The sequence below is a fragment of the Grammomys surdaster genome, unplaced genomic scaffold, assembly GCF_004785775.1.
Source record: "Grammomys surdaster isolate TR1022 unplaced genomic scaffold, NIH_TR_1.0 126391, whole genome shotgun sequence".
NCBI classification, from domain to species: Eukaryota; Metazoa; Chordata; class Mammalia; order Rodentia; family Muridae; genus Grammomys; species Grammomys surdaster.
Genome location: NW_021621185.1, coordinates 15,938,423 through 15,956,215, shown reverse-complemented (window position 1 = coordinate 15,956,215; position 17,793 = coordinate 15,938,423). Strand labels below are relative to the sequence as shown.

Below are 17,793 nucleotides of genomic sequence, written 5' to 3'. Positions count from 1 at the left end.
AAGAAGGCCTTTAGAGCCCCCACATCCAGCACAATGCAAGTGTAATCCTTTACTAACTATGGTCTCATTGGGACTATGCTAAGGGCCTTCCTCCTTCTCCAAGCTTTAACTTGCAGTCATGATTTAATGGTCCAGAGCCAGCACTGACTCACCCAGAATGAGCAGCAAAGCATGTCTCCAGTGAGTTGCTCTCAACACTAGGGATGAGTTTCCAGGTTCAGTTTGTTTCACAGAGAATTTAAGAGCTGAGTTGTCTTCCTAGGGGTTTGATTATTGGCTTACTACTTTCTAAAACATATTTATTTCATGTGTATGAGTGTTTTTGCATGTATGGTCTGTGCAGTATGTGTATGTCTGGTGTCTGTGATGGTCAGAAGAGGGCATTAGGTTACCTGTAACTGGAGTTATGGTTTTTGAGCAGCCACGTATGTGGGTGCTGAGAATCAAAATTGGGTCCTCTGCAAGAAGTGCTCTGAACTGCTGAGCATTTTCTAGGCCCTATTGGTTTTCTTTGTGAGTTTTCTGGTATATCTGTTCTTTCTTTCTTTCTTTCTTTCTTTCTTTCTTTCTTTCTTTCTTTCTTTCTTTCTTTTTCTTTTGGAGACAGGGTCTCTCTATGTAGATAAGGCTAGCGTTAAACTCACAGACATTTCTCTGCCTCCTAAGCAATGAGATAAATGTGTGTGTTCCACCAAACCCAGCTTCTACTATTTTGTTTTATGATGGGTTTTGCTAGACATTCCAGGTTGGCCTCAAATTTGTAATCCTCCTGCTTCAGTCTCTCAAGTGCTGGGTTTAAGTAACTAAGTTGTTACTTAAATTTAAGGGACTGAAATTCTGCATATGAACAATTAGTTTCTTTAAAATCACTGAAGTCTGTCAGCTTTGTTTTCTTTAAATTGGAACTAAAACATGGTCCATGAATAAGACACCTGTAAAAGTATGATGTGTAATTTACAATGGCAACAAGAGGTATAAGCATCAAGGAAAGTTGAAGAACAAACATAAGATATATAGCTATGAATCATCTGAACAGGGCCAGCATTGTCACTCAAATGACAATGTTTCCCCAGGACGGATGAAGCCCTGGGTTCAATACCCAGTACCACACAAAAATTGGCAGGATGGCACATGCCTGTGACCCTAGAAATTGGGAGCTGGAGGCAGATCATTCTTGGATATCAAGTTTGAGACTACCCTGGAGTAGATAAGACATTTTTTTTTCAAAACAACAACAAAACAAACAAATGAAAAATAAGTTCTAATAGGTATTTTAGAGAGGCAAAGCAGATAAGTTAGGAAAAAATAAAAACAAAACAAACAAAAAAGCAACAAACCTTGCACAGAAATATGCTCAAGAACTGTACCTCCTGACAGATGTGCCAGACACCCGACTATGTGTGAACACATCATTTGAACCTTTCTCCTGTGCCCTCCTCTCCCTATGCCAAGCACAGTGCCTGTCACAAAGCAGATGTTCAACAGATACGCCTGTACCCATTTACTTCAAACTACAGAGGAAGCCCACACTGTGCACAACCTACCTCTGGCCATGCTTTCTGAGATGTCATCCATGAAAAGCCAGGAGGACAAAAATCCACTTACAAGCCCCAAGACAAGGTACTTAACTGAATGAGTTCTCAGCAAGGCGGTGTCACCACAGACAAGACCAAACATGTCAACAGGAAAATACCATAAAGACTTTCTAAACTAGAGACAGCCATGACTTGCATTTATGAAGACACCTGAATACCTTCACTTGATGCTATCATGAGAAAATAGAGTAGTATTTCTATCTCTTGGTGTATCAGACATGACAGTATCTGACAAGAGTAGGTCAGAATCCTAAGGAATGGTGACTGTGACTCTTATGCCTTAGAGTTGGTTATAAATCCTAACAAGTAGCAGGATTTTCTCAGTGTCTTTGAAACTCCTCAGGGAAATCCCCATTTATTTGGTTAAAAGCAGCAACAGTTAAGTGATGTGGTGCATGCCTTTGATCCCAGTGCTCTAGAGGGAGAGGCAGGAAGAGCTCTGTGAGATCCAGGGCAGTCTGCCTCATCATGCAGTGAATGCCAGGCTAGTCAGGGCTAGACAGAAAGACCCTGTCTCAAACAACAACAACAACAAATCCAAAACCCCCAGTAAATAAATAACAAATAAGAGCAGCATGAAAACAGGGAGTAAGGCTGGGGAGGGTTTCCCATCTGGCCATCTCAATATACCTCAGACAAAAACTGGTCCTGGTGTCCCCATCTGCTGTATTCACATTCAACAATGATAATTCTCTATTCTCCCCCACTCCTTTATTTATTTACTTTTTAAAAGAGACGGGGGTCTGTCTTGCCCTGACTGGCTCCCAACTCTTGGCCTTAAACTCTTTTCCAGCCTCAACTGTCTGAGCAGCTAGAACATGGACAACTATGCTAGGCTTGAAGTGCTACCTCTGAAGGGCAGAAATTGATTTTAGATTTTCTCTCTAAAGATGAGAAAACCCACAGGAAGTTTTTTGGGTGCTTGTAGCCTTTTATTCTAGTCCAGATGCAGGTTTCTTGATGTCTCAAATATCTTGATAAAAATGACTTAAAGAAAAAAGATTGTCTGTAATTTTACATTTTTATTTGCTTTTACTATGAGTTTAATGCATGTCTTTGCAAATATTTAAGCATGTGTTCTATCTCTAAACAATACCCGTAGCTCCCTTAGAAGGTATCTCCTCCAAGTCTCTCACTCTGCATGTTGTCCAGCTGTGGGTCTGTGTTAATTACTATCCACTGCAGGAAGAAGCTTCTCTAATGAGGGCTAATGCAATGATCTATCGGCACAGTAGTACATCATTAGAAGTGGCTTACTGATAAGTTCACGTACAGAATAGTAGTAGTAGGTTGTCCTCTAGGACCTCCACCCTATCTAGTCACAAGCTCTCAGTTTCATTAGTACTATCTCAGCCCTGAATGAGATATCTCTATCACGATTCTCTCCACTAGGCTCAGGATCTATGCAGAAGAGGGGGCAGAAGATTCAAGGAGTCAGGGGTGGTGGATGGTTTTAAGGAAAAGACATTTCCTAGATACCACAGGCCTGGTGCCCATATGGACTCTCAAAGACTTTGACAGCACTCTAAGACCGGCAAAAACCCAAGCCAGACAAAGTTCCAGCATTGAGGAGACACTAAGTGTCTCCACTAACCAACAAGCTCTTTCCAACTGACAGCTACTGGGAAAGGGAAAGTTCTTCAATGGGGGGATATTGACTATGTCAAGCCCAGTCCAGGGCAGGCCTCGTGCCCAGGAGCTGTCAGCCAATACAGGTCACATTGCATGTTTTAAGTGGCTTCTCCCACATTTCTTTCTCTTTCATCCAAGAGAAAGAATATTGTCTTAGTTAGGGTTTTACTGTCATGAACAGACACCATGACCAAGGCAACTCTTATAAAGGACAACATGTAATTGGGGCTGGTTCAGAGGTTCAGTCCATTATCAAGGCAGAAGCATGGCAGCATCCAGGCAGGCATGGTGCAGGTCGAGCTTAGAATTCTACATTTTCTTCTGAAGGCTGCTAGCTGAATACTCCCAGGCAGGTAGGATGAGGGTATTAAAGCCCAGGCCCACAGTGACACACCTATACCAACAAAGATACACCTCCAAACAGTGCCACTCCCTGGGCCAGGTATATTCAAACCATCACATTCCACTCCCTGGCCACCATAGGCTTGTTCAAATACATGAGTCTATGTGGGCCATATCTAGCCATTGCATAATAAAAAATACATTTAGTCCAACTTCCAAAGTCCCCATAGTTTATAGCAGTATCAACAATGTTAAAAGTCTAATGTTCAAAGTTTCTTCTGAGATCGATCCAATCACTTAACTGTAATCTCCAAATCAAGACAGGAAACCAGCTGGGCAAACTCCAAACTCTGCATCTCCATTTCTAATGTCAAAGCAGTCTTCAGATCTCCAACTCCTTTTTTTATCTTTGTTGGCTGCAACAAACTTCTTTTCCTGGACTGGTTCCACTCCCTGTTAGCAGCTTTCCTCAGCAGATAGTCCACGGCTCTGGCATCTTGAACATCTTGCGGTTTCCAAGACAACTTCAACGTTACAGCTTCTTGTTTTAATGTCTGGGTTCTGCACATGATCTTCTGGGCTCCTCCAAAGGGCTGGTGTCACTTCTCCAGCTTTGCCCTCTGTAACACTCTTAAGCTCAGGTTGATCCATTCCACTGCTGCTGCTGTCTTGTGATCATCCCTTGGTACTGGTATCTCCAATACACTGGAGTCTTCTGCTGCAAGTAGACTTCACACGATAGCCTCTCATAGGCTTTCTTCATGGTGCCAAACCTCAACTCCTTTACATGACTCCTTCAGTCCTGAGCCATCAACTGCAGCTGAGGCTGCACCTTCACCAATGGCCTTCCATGGCCTCTCACAGTGCCAAGCCTCAGCTGTTCTTCATGACCCCTTCATACCTTCAAAACCATTTCCACCTGGGTGACTCTTATACATTAACAAGTCCAGCCACAGCATGAGGTACAACCTTGGCTATCTCTGGAACACAGCTTCTCTGTGCTCTCAGAAAACACTTCCCAGAAGATTTCACCTCAGTGATGCTGGTCTCTTCTTAATCACCACTAACTTCTTAGCTCCAGCTAAGCAGCATCAATTGTCCCAGTAGTCTCCTTTTCTTCTTGACTCTAAAGCCAGAGCCACAAGGCCAAACGAAGCTGCCAAGTTCTGCTGCTCGCAGGAGCTGGAACCTGGCCCCTTGTTCTATTACATTATCGATAGCTTTCTATTTTCCAACTCCTTCATTGCCTAAGCTTGGCTTTCCTAGATCTTGTTCTGTAGATTGACGTTGACCTCAGAGTTCTGCATGCATGTCACCTGGGATTAAAGGTGTGTACCACCATGCCTGGATTTAAGCTTTTCTTCACCTAGAACCTGCTTTGTCCCAGGCTGGTCTTGAACTTGGACATCTGCTTGGCTTTATCTCCTGGAATTAAAGGTGAGTACCACAATGCCTGGATCTAAATTTGGCTGGATAGGATCTTGCCCCAAGGTTACCACTCCCTTAATTCAATTTAATATCATCAAACACAGGATTCAGTTCCATTTCACTTCCTGGAGCCCCTTTAATACTTGAACCATATATTTTTCCTTTCTCAGCTTGCTATGCTTGTTAAAAAAAGGTCTTCATGAAACTTAACCAGAGAGCAAATACTATGATGGGCATTTCTGAGACTTCCTTTGTCGAAGCAATTAATCTGAGTTTCTTCACCTTCGCCTCAGGCAGATACTTCAGACAAGGGCAAAAAGCAGCCACATTCTTCACCAAAATACCACAAAAACAGTTTCTAGGCCAAATACTTAAGTTCTTCTCCACTGAAACCTTTTGGGCCAGGTCTGCACAATTCAAATCACATTCAGTAACAAAGTCTTCCATATTCCTACTAGGATGGCCCATTAAGCCACTGCTTTCCAAATCCAAAGTCCCAAAATCTACATTTTTCCAAACAAAAGCATGGTCAGGCCTATCATAGCAATACCCTACCCTAGTCCCTGGTACCAACTTCTGCCTTAGTTTGAGTTTTATGGCCATGAACAGACACCATAACCAATGCAAGTCTTATAAAGGACAATATTTAATTGGGGCTAGCTTACAGGTTCAGTCCCTTATCATCAAGGCAGGAGCATGGTGCAGGCCAAGCTTAGAATTCTACATTTTCTTCTGAAGGCTGATAGCAGAATACTCCCTTCCAGGCAGCTAGGATGAGGATATTAAAGCCCACTCCCACAGGGACACACCTAGTCCAATAAGGACACCCTTCGAAACAGTGCCACTCCTTGGGCCAGGCATATTTAAACAACGACAAATATGAAGTTGGGCAGATAGGGAAGGGAGAAGATCTGGGAGGAGTTGAGGAACAGAAGAGAATATGATAAAAATCATGTAGGAAATTCTCAAAGACTTAGGGCTGCATAGGTGGCTCTGTGGTTAAGAGCAGTTGTTGCTCTTGCAGAAGCCCTGGGTTCTGTTCTCAGTGCCCACACAGCAGCTTACAGCCACCCATAACTCTAGTTCCATGGAATCCAACAGCCTTCTTCACCTCTGTGAGCACCAGACAGGCAATGGGTACACACACGCGCACACACACACACACACACACACACACACACACACACACACGCGCACACACTCATGCATAGCTCCTCTTTAAAGGTACGTACTTGACCTAGTGGCCTGACACATCATTAGCACGGTACTGACTGGGAATTTCTTGGGCAAAGCTTTCAGTGATCTAGATTCTCTCTACATATTAGGCTTAAATTTATTTTTCTTTATTTTTGAGACAAAGTCTTATGCTACATAGCCCAGGACAGTTTCCAGTCTTAGTCCTCCTGCCTTCTCGATACTGGGATTAAAAGCCCAAGTGCTGATGGCCAGTTTAAAACACTTTGTTGTTGTTGTTTTAAGGACAATAGAATGAATGAGTCTAAAACTTTTTAAAAATATTCTTAACAAATACTTATTACTACTAATCATATAGTATGGTATCCTATTAAAGATCTTTTTAAAAAACGCTTCACACTCAACTATTTCTTACCTGAAAGCTTTCTTCTTTATGAGTGTATACAGGGCTGGGAAGTAGCTCAGTAGGTACTGCCTGGGTTTGCCCCCAAGCACCATGGAAGGAAAAGAAATTTCAATTTAGTTCATGAGTGCTAAAAGTTTATGTTAATGCACGCAGGAGAAAAAAGTTCAATGAAGTCTATTTTATGTCTTTAAGCACAAAATTTCAAATGTTAAAATTATTTTGTATCAATCATATGCAAGGCTCAGAACAATAACCCACAAGCGTTCCCACAGCCTGCCTCCTAGTCCAGTCCCAGGCGGTCAGCATCCAGAGATGGCAGCCTACACCACACTTCAGAGGCAAACAACAGCAGAGAAGGTGGAGGCTTACCTGCTGAAGGATAATGTAATCTTAACAGGAAAGCAATGGCTTTTTAAAGTCATGTGGTAGCTTACCATTTCAGAGTCACCTGAAAAAGACAAGTGACAAGCTCCTCCCCTACGTGCTCCCAACGTCCCAGACAACAGAACACTGCAGTTCTGACTGCGCTGCAAAGCTCCTTTAGTGGCAAGGAGCAGTGCAACTCCATGAGCGTTCGTTTTACGTCTAGAGAGGCAGAGCGAGAGAAGCGGGTGAAGAGAGAAGAATAAAAACTAATTTTCCAGGCAGGGAAATACTTATAAAACCTTTTATGTCAAAGTTAGGATTTTAAAACATCACATACTAATGCAAAATCCAGTAGCACCTGTAGGGTTGAAGTAAACGCTGCCATCACTTAAATGCTTAAATATCCTTAAAAGATTGAGAAAAAACCATGAAGTACATTCTCCAGAGAACAAATGTATTTCAAAATAAAAACTGTATTTTTGTCTTTTTCAGTTTTTGCTTTTGTACAAGATTTCATAGTTATAATAACTTATACACAGATGGGATTGACCCCTGCTCTCCTCCTGGGTCACCGCAAGTCCACATGTTCAGGCTATCGTCCCCAACACTATGTTCTGATCAATATATTACCACAGCTTGATCTAAATATAGATACACTATATAATATTTATCTCTGGGAAAAAAAATCAAATTTTAATATGCAAATATCTATATAATACAGCGATGGAAAAGCTACAGTAGGCACACAACCTATAGCTCAGAGGCGATGAGTTCTAGAGGCTCTCCTCATATGAGTGGATGTTTAAAATAGTCAAGAAGGTTTTATTTATATGTGCACTTGTGTCCACCTTATCCCAAACACTGTACATGTCTACCGACAAGCTGGGAATTTATAGGTGCAGCCCTCAAGAGATTGTTAAGTTACTAAAAAAAGAAACAATTAGGCTCTATTGGACATGGAAAACACTCACAAAATTTTCCAATTTTAAATTTCACAGCAGTAGGAAAATATTAAAAATAATTTCTGTCTATACATATAGGTATATGTATATGTTGAATGACACATATGCCTCACATTATCAGTACAATCCAAGTGGAGACATTTTGGTGAGCTATTTTCCCACTAAATGATCACTATGCCAAAATTTAAAAATATTTTATTACATCATTAAAATAATTCGCTTATCATATCAACAGCTTACACTGTTTTTTTTTTATTTTTTTTAAATTTTTTTAAATTCTTCATAACTAAATTCCCTGATCCCTAGTGTTAGTCCTCTATTTAAATGAAAACCTGGTATTCTTTGATATTCAGAAACTCATAGATAAAATCATATGTTTTCAAAATTCTATCCATCAAATAAATTTTATTTCCTGATTTATCAGAGAAGTATCTCAGCTCTGAGCATGTGTACCTAAATGGTTCTTTCTATAATAGACAGGTAAGGAAAATTCCCTAAAGTTGACGGAGGTAACGGGGATGATGAGATAGCACATAGATACGTGGTAGTTAAGTGTCTGATACAAACGTGCCAGAGACACCTTACTCTAGAAACTGACTTTAGAAACAATTTATTTTTAACTCTAATATAAATTAATATGTATGTATTTACATACATACACATAAATATAAAACAAAACTAGTAGTAGGAATCTGTTTATGAGTGAAAAAATGGGTTAATCTGCTTAATTTGTACTTAACAATTCAATCATTTGGGAAACAAACACAAAAATCAGTGCATTCATTGACTCCAGAGTTAGGTACTCAAGCATACACTAAAAAGAACCCTCTTCAATATCGCAGGCATTGTACAGCAAGATCTACGTACTCTGATGCAACTCCTGCCCGGGCAGAGCACGCAGTGCTTGGCTTACTTTTAAATTGTTTTGTGAAAGAAATGTATCATATAAAGAAACGTATGTTTGCTAAATGTTTTAAAATTACATCAAAACAACAGTAAAACCTGCTCTTAGAGAAGAGTCTGTTGAAGGTATTTCCTGTTTTGAAATGCCTAGTTAACAGTTCAAAATATTGCCTTGTGAAGTTTGAATAAACACATGGTTTCTGTGAAGACCCATCTGCCACGGTCACAACTTAGATACAGTCCTCTGCTTGGCTGCTAGTGGAAGTGGACCTCCTTGAAAACAGCTATACCCCTTAAAATGATCTATAATAAACAGTGCCCTAACCATTATTTTTCATAAATTGAAATGCATTGATCACTCAGAAAAGATTTCTTGCCAAATATATAAATAAATGTAACTGCATATTTTCGGTAAATACACTTAACATTGCTAGACTAAACCGTCAAGGACGGATTTCTGTATTTCAGTTCTGTGTGTCAAATTTGCTATAAATTTAAAAAGAAAAATATCTGAGGGACTCAGCTGCCTTTGTTTAGTTGGCTTTAAAATGTGTAATAAAATGGGAGACAGTATCTTCTCATAAATACATGGAATCAATATGGAAAAGTAAACTATACAACAGACAAGATTGGAGACAGCAGAGTGTACCAGAGTAGTCACTAGAGTGAAAACACTCTCAGTACAAAAAGGGAAGAACTCCAGACACCCATTTATGGTGAGTTTCAATTAGAGACATAGCTCCCCAACTCCTGGCAAGGATTAATTGGTAATGGCCCTTTCTCAGCAGCGGAAAAAATATCCTGAGAAATTATTCAGATAACAACAAAGACAGGGCTTCCATTACTAAGTTTTTGCACAAAACACAGCTGTAGATACCATAAATAAATTTAAAAAGCAGAGAATCTTCACTGTGTTGAAAAAAAAAAAGGAGAAGGGGCCCAGACCTTGTTAATTCTCCCATTGGCTAATATCGGGGAAAGATTGCATTAAAGTGTCTACTTAGAACTTTCTGGTTAACTATGGCCAATATACATGGAGGTAATTTGTAGTTCAAGTTTTTCATGTCTTTTTTCCCCAACTAGCTATAAGCTAAATTCTAAAATTTATACTGAAATATACAATTCCAATTTTCAAAACACCCTCCTCCTTGGAGGAACGATATTCAAAAAATTTTGTGCAATCTTGGTACAGAGCCCAAACAGTCCTACAAAGACAGACAGTATCTCTTCATCTATTGGCACTGAAATTTCACTCTCTTTAGCTGCATTCTAGTAGCTTGGCCAAATTATCTCGTAATTCTGTTAGTTCAAATATTTTTCCATCCAGAATTTCTAAGAGTGTCTTCAGGTTACTGCGGAAAGCCTCTTGTTCGTTCTGGCTCTTCTCCAGGCGCTGTTCTAGGTCAGACAGCTGCCCCTCCAGGTCTTTATTTCGAATTTCAACTTCCTTCAGAAAGAAAAGTGTAACACACACATACATGTCAGTTCATTCTTTAGGTAGCAATGCATTCCTACTATAACCCCATAAGTTTGACAGTCAGGCTGTGCCTCTGACATTTAACTTCACACAATTTAAGGACATTTGTATTTAGCCATCTCAAAATGCCATGGCTTGACTACGAACACATCTGACCACCCATCAACAACAAACTGCTGCTCCTCTGTTTCACTCCATGCAACACTTGACACATGTCACAGGACAAGCATACCACAAAACTTAAAGATTATGTACATCTCATTTTATTGCTACTCCTATGTAACTGAGAAATCAGGTGAAGGTAGGCAGAGACAAGGAGAAAATAAATTCTAACCAATAACTCTAAAGAAAGAGTTAGAAAAAAAACAACTACCTAAAATGAGATTCCGACTTTGTCTTATACTGATTCTGATCCCATATTCAGGATCAAAGGAATATATGTTTACGAAAATATAATTGTTCAACTCTAAAAACTAAAATGAATAGATAGAGTAACAGAAGTATAAATTCTATGCCAACAATCCAGGAAAGAGAAATGACAAAAAGAAAGCAAAATTTTTTGACAACACAAAAATGTTTAAAATTTTTGATATTGTCTAAATTCTAGCACACTAAGAATTAATTAGGAATTATTATGACTTTTAACAATGTTTCTAAGTATGACAAATACTATATAACGAAGTAAGTCCAAAAAAACCAAAATTACACGAGTAATGATTTAGCTTTAGCTTTAAAAATCAAATTTAGAGTTGGCTCAGCAGTTAAGAGCACTGGCTGTTCTTCTAGAGGACCTGGATTCAATTCCCAGCACCCACATGGCAGCTCACAGCCATCTGTCACTCCAGTTCCAGGGGATCCAATGCCCTCTTCTGGCCTCCACAGGCACTGCAGGCATGTGGTGCACAAATACGCATGCAGACAAAACATCCATACACATAAAAATAAAGATCTAAAAGAAAGAATTCTAGTATTTGAATTATGAATACTTTTTTCTTCATATTGATTTTTCTCACAATTGTCTCAAAAATAAAAGTTTTTAGAGCTAGCAAGATAGCTCAGCAGGTAAAGATATTGTTTCCAAAACTTACAACCTAAGCTGGATGTAGTACTGCACACTCATAATCCCAGTACTAGAGAAGCAGAGGCATATGGACCTCCGTGAGATCAAGGCCAACCTGGTCTACAGAATGAGTTTCAGGACACTCAACAGCTATAACAGCTACATAGAGACACTGACTCATTCACTTACACACACATGCACCATACACACAAACACACACCGTGGAAATTACATATCCACTGTGGCACACACATGTAATAAATATATAAATGTACTTAAAACATTGAGTCTTGAGAATAAGATTTGGGTAAACTGATTTGAAAACATTAAAGAGAGTAACAATTGATAATTCTGAATATAATCATGTGATTTGACAGCACTAATTATGAATACAGCTCAAGCAACATTATAACATGCCAGGTGGGCTGCAATGTGCAGAAGAATTAAGAGGGAAACAGAACAGCTATAGTTTATAAGTAGAGAGGAGAAAGGCCCAATGTAATCTCAAACTATTTGCTATTCAATGTTAGCCACTTCAATATTAGTCACATATGTTTTTAATCAGTCTTTGAATAATCTGCAAAGTGAAGACAATTAATAAAAAATCTGAAATGAATGTTAATACATTTAGAAGCTAAATCCATAGAGTCTGTAAACCATTAGGGAGGATCTGGTCCTGTGATCAAATATAAAAATTCCACTCATGACTGCAGAGTGTTCTTTTGATTTCAACAACAAGCTTAAGGATTGAATGTTTCCAGCTACAGAAATAGACTCATCATCACTGTCCATCATGCCCAGCTCACAACCACAGCCCAGTTTGCCCTCTACAGTGCCCCCTTAGAAATGAAAGGTTACTTGTTCTCTTCTCTATCCAGTGTAACATCCAAACATTTTAAATGGAACCACACAAAACACTACTACTTCAGTTGATAAACAGCACTATACTCCAGATGAATGTCCTACTCCACGAGAGGCCTCTGTAGGAATTTTACTAGTTAGGTAACATAGCAGCACTCGCACTGTGCAGATGGCTATGGCCTATTTTTAGAAGGTTGAATATGTTCATAGGTAAGAATAGATAACCTAGAGAACAGGGGCCAACTAGTGTGACCGAAGTAACAGCAGCGCTGCCAGGCTCCTTGTGGCCTTCACTGCTCTCTCCAGGCTTGTCTTCTACCATCACTTTTAATTTCCTCATCCTTAAGGCACACAGAGGCCACCAATTTCATGGTGCAAATGAAAAAAAAAAGTACTTTACAGAATCTCAAATTCCTGTTAAGAGACTCAAAATAGAGAGGTTTTTTTTTAATTACATATTAAAACCATGACTAATAAGACTAGGTATATTTAATTTTTGCTACATTTAAATCTGACACCATTCAATCTAAATAAAAGCCATACCAAAATTATCTTATTGACATCTGCTTCACAGTTTGTACTTAAGATATCAAGTGTGCACTTAAGATATATGTTTTATTAGACTATTAACATTTATATTTAACAGGATATTTTAATCAACAAGAAAAGCATCAATAACTCATTTCTACACAGAATAAATGGATAAAAGAAATGCATATATTTTGAAGAAGTTATTTAACAATTAATTGTTGAGCATCTATTAGTAGACAGTAGGAATAAAATATTCAGCATGAATAAAATGGTCCTTACTTAATGCACTGTGCTATCTAGACAGAAGATATTAGCAATAAAGAAGTGGAAGCTGTTTCTGAGTGGACAGAGCAGTGAGAGTTCGTACACTAACACCTGCGAGCCATCCTCCATGAACCACAGGAGCAGAAAATGAAAACAAAGTTGTGCAAGTGTCAAGACTTCAACATCACATAAGAGAGAACAATGCAAATGTCAAACCACTGGCATTCAGGGAATGTAACAGTGTCTGCAGGTCTGTTTCCATGGTCACAGGGAAAGGGGGGTTGGGGGGCTGGGAAAGAGGAAGACCTCTGCAACTGGCTAATCCTAAAACAAAAGCCAGGCAGGACAGAACAGGTCTGCCTTTGAGGGAAAACTCCACTTGAAACCTGAGAAGCAACACCTCTTCAGAAGAGAATAAAAGGCAAGGAGTCTTCAGGAACAATGAAGGGCAAAAGAAACTGGACAAAAAGTTTAAGCTCTTGTTATATAAAGAAAAATTAAAACGCCGAAACATACACAACCTATTTCTTATTGTTCCTCAGAAGAGGGTGCTTTGAACTACAAACTTATAAATCACCTTAAACTGCCATTCTGTCCACAAAAATGCAAAGATATAGCGTTCATAAAAACAATCAACAGAAAATACTAAAAACTCGGTAAAACAACAAAAAAAATCTTGAAACCAACTATGAAGCATTAAAAAATTCTTAACATAATATTCCATGTTGAATTACACTTTATACAAAAGTATTCAAAAAGGAGCTTGAACTGGGCACCCAAACTAGGAACTCAAAGGTTGGAGAGATGGCTCAAGGGGTTAGGAACACTTGGCTTCTCTTCCAGAGGACCTGGGTTTAGTTCCCAATACCCACATGGCAGCTGACTGCAGTATGTAACTCCTGTTCCAGAGCAGTCAATGCCTTCCCTCTGGCCTTTGAGGGTATCACAAACATGATACTAAGGCAGACCACGAAGGCAAAACACCCATAAACATAAAATAAAAACAAACAGATCTAAAAAAATTACATAAAAAATAAGAATGCTAGAAAAATACACTGAAAATGGGAGAGTTAATTAAATTGGTGAAGAACGAAAGAAAAACAAAAAAATGGGAAAACTCAACTAGAATTGAATTATAAGGTCCCTACTAAAATCAAATTAAAACAAAAATAGTTTTTACTAACACTTATAAATTCAGTTATTATTCCTTAATTATATATAAAAATTTCAAGAGAATAAAAGCAAAATAAAGTAGGAAAAAACAGAAAATGAGATTGAAATAGAAGACAAAAATATTCAACTACATATAATTAGATATATTGCAAAAGAAAAATAATACATAGGGAGAAATATTTAAATTCCATGTGTGACATGTTTTACTAACTTTTTTGGCACTGAGATGTCTAGCAAAACCAAAGTGAGGCTCTCTGCCACTGAGCTCAGATCATAAAGGAACCTGGGGATGAAGGTCTTAGATGTACACTATCATTACTGATATTACTATTATTGGACACAAGGTCTCATTATGTAGCCCTAGATGGCCTGTACTTTTTGACACAGACCAGGCTAACCTTGAACTCTCAGAAATATGCTGCTCTCAGGATTAGGGGTGTACAGCACACTCAGCTGGACAAGGAAATTAAAATGGCCAACTAATACTTGAAGAAAAATGACTTTCAACAATCACTTTGAGAAATAGCTTGGTGTATCTAACTTTTTAAAACAAAAACAAAATAAAGAGAGAAAGAAGTCCTCACAGCATTCAAGCAAACCATACCCAAAACTTATTAAAGCAAGAGAAGCAGAACTGGAAAGAGACCTCTCATAAAGGCTGGAGCAGGGAAGAGCAGTTAAAGAACTGGCTGCTCTTCCAGAAGACATGAGTTTGATTCCAGCACACGAATGGCAGCTCATAACCATCTCTAACTCTAGTCCTTCTACGGACTCTAGGGGCACCAGGTACACACATGTGGTGCACAGACATACATGCAGGCAAAACACCAATACACTTAAATTAAAATTTTAAAAATGAATAAGTACATTTTAAGTGACATATAAAAAAGTAAGGGTGTAAGAGTCGTGACTGGGTGAGTGCTGATCTGAATTTGCTTGTCCAGAACTCAGGTGGACAAAGCTTCACGGCCCTGTGATGAGAGCTAAGTATGAGGAGATCTAGGAAGAAGGCTGGAGTTAACAGCAGAGTTCCATCCCCAGTGCCCCTGTCAGGTTCAAAGGTTAAAACACTCACAGGTGAGAGGCTAGAGTCTGAATCCCCAGAGCCCAGGGTAAATAAATGCAGGATAGGCGAGGCAGACAGTTTTAACTCCATCCTTAAAAGACAGGATTACCAGAGCAAGCTAGCAAGCAAGCCTAGCCAGATAGGAGTGCTATGGGTTTTCTGAGAGACCCTGCCTCAATGACTAAGTTGGAAAGCAATGCAGAACAGATTCCTGATACCAACCACAGGCCTCCACATGTGCATGCACATCCATACACAGCAAAACATGTACATACACAGACCACAAACACATACAGAAATAGGGAATAGGGAAGAAAAATGGCTAATTTTAAGGCCATGGATGAGAACTGTGAGATAAGCCTGGAATATCCACTTGCTCTGCAATGTAAAGTTCTTCAGAGAATGGCGTGGGTATGAAGAGGGCAGGATCTAAACTGAAAGGTTTCTCGTTGGCCAAAGCTGTCTCACCAAGAACAACAGACATAACCACCAGACAGACCACCTCAACCTGGAATGGATGGGTCCTGGGTTGAAAAACCATCTGTAAATTTTGTTATAAAGAAGATTAAGATAAATCTGACTCCCACCAACAGAGGACACATGTGTGTCTATTGAGGATGGTTCTGTGCACTATGTACTCAAATGCTGAATATCACACCAGGAGATCTGGGTGTAGTCTAGATTCTGTTACTGTCATTATTACAAAGCGTCTTCTGACTCAGTATTTTGTAAAACATTGTTCTCCATCAACTTCTGATTGGTCAATAAACACTTGATCAGCCGATTAGCTGGATAGAAGAGATAAGGCAGGACTTCTGTGCCCAGAGAAAGGAAGACGGGGTTTAGGTAAGGGAGAGAGAGATTTACTATGAGGCATCAGCCTGGAGCAAGTCACCAGGGGAGTGGGCATGAGGACACTGATGGAGCAGGAACAGCCAGGACAAGACTAAGATGGCTAAGACCAAGACTCGTGGCTGGGAAGTAGGCCAGGACAGCATAGTGGGGTTAGAGTCAGTCAAGCCTGCCTAGCTTAGTGCCTAGAGTGTTTGATAAAATACCAGGTCTCTGTTATTTATTGTGGAGATAAGCGGGGCAGGAGAAAAGCATCTGACTTATCTTTTACATATGTCAATTACATTAAGGAAGTATGTTACCTACACACACAAAAAAAAGGGGACAAAATTGTTTAATACCAAAGAAAGGACTTAAATAAGGACAAGGGAGTCATAGGCAGAGTCATAGTGACTTGTCCCCTGAACCTTCACCCAGCCGATACCTGGTTCTGAAGATATCTGTATTCCCCCTGAACAGCCTCCCTTCCCCATATCCTGCCTTTCTGTGTTTATACCCCTGTGTGAATTAATTATGATTTGAGAAAAAATTTTAAAAAAAAGTCCAAAGAAAGGGAAAAGTCACTAATTTTTGTTTCATTAAGGCACAAGGAATGCCAGAGTTCAGAGAGTAGCTCAGAACATAAACACCAGCAGCTCTCTAAACTAAATTAAATCCTTTTGAGATGCTTTAGCCCTTAAATTTAGGGTACCTTTTAATGATAAAAACAGAAGTTTCCAAAGTATTTCAGTAAAAAAAATTAAAAATGTCTTTAATGATTATAAACTACCTAATGAAGTAATCAAAGAATGTCTAGAATAGTGAACATTAGGCATGAATCAGAGGTACTAGAAGAAAAATGAGAAAATGTATAAAAATGAAGGCTCAAAAAAGTCCTTATGTTGTGAAAGGATGACTATTACTTCTCTTTATAAAAATCAGTAAGTATCTTAGCTTACCTGTAGTTTTTGAGTCAGAGAGTCCCTCTGTTCCTGGAGTTCTCTGGCATTATCAATTTCTTGTTTTAATCTTTCTATTTCCTAGAAAAGGTAAGGTAGTACATTTAACAACAATTAACTTACAATAAGGAGAAAGAAGAACTAACTTTTCCCTGAAATTACACCCTAGTTCTTAGGAAACAGTAATTAAAAACAGACAGGCAGACAACACCCTTTACTGACTTTGAGAGAGTGTGTATGTCCTGAGAAGTATCTTGCCTGAAACAGTGGGGTTTCCATTTCTCTTTCTGGGAGTGGGGCAGGATCTCACACTGTAGTCTATGCCTTGAACTCACTGTGTAGCAACTCACTATGTATGTTGGCTTTCAAACTCAAGATCCTCCTGCCTCAGCCCCTAGTTCTGGGACTACAGACACAATATCATCTGCCCATCTCAGAATGATTTTTATCAACTAATGTAATCTCATGGCTTTATCAAACCAATAAATAGCTTTAAGTTTTAGATAAAATAATTTCTCTTGGTATATAAAATAGCTCTTTTTGACTACAGAAACCAAAGAAAGTAAGAATTTTCAAAAATTCATTTAAACTCTAATGGTTTCCTGTTGATTATATAAATACAATTCTCATAAAAGGCAACACAATAGTTCAATACAATTAATAAAAAGAACAGAAACAAGAACAGGAAAAACATGAACAAGCTTCATAATATTCAATAAAAATTTATCTTAAAAAAGAAACCC

General features: G+C 39.0%; 1 protein-coding gene across 2 annotated transcripts in view; it reads right to left on the bottom strand.

Annotated features, from left to right (window-relative positions):
* Positions 1 to 7,250: 7,250 nt before the first annotated feature.
* The window catches only part of Homer1 (homer scaffold protein 1), a 99,200-nt gene continuing 88,657 nt past the window's right edge, over positions 7,251 to 17,793 (bottom strand). For both annotated transcript variants that reach the window (XM_028760181.1, XM_028760180.1), the window contains exons 8-9: positions 17,051 to 17,131; positions 7,251 to 10,275 (exon numbers count right to left, since the gene is read on the bottom strand). In XM_028760181.1, coding sequence (XP_028616014.1) covers positions 10,087 to 10,275; positions 17,051 to 17,131 — 270 coding nt within the window. In that variant the 3' untranslated portion in view covers positions 7,251 to 10,086. The remainder of the gene's footprint in view (positions 10,276 to 17,050; positions 17,132 to 17,793) is intronic.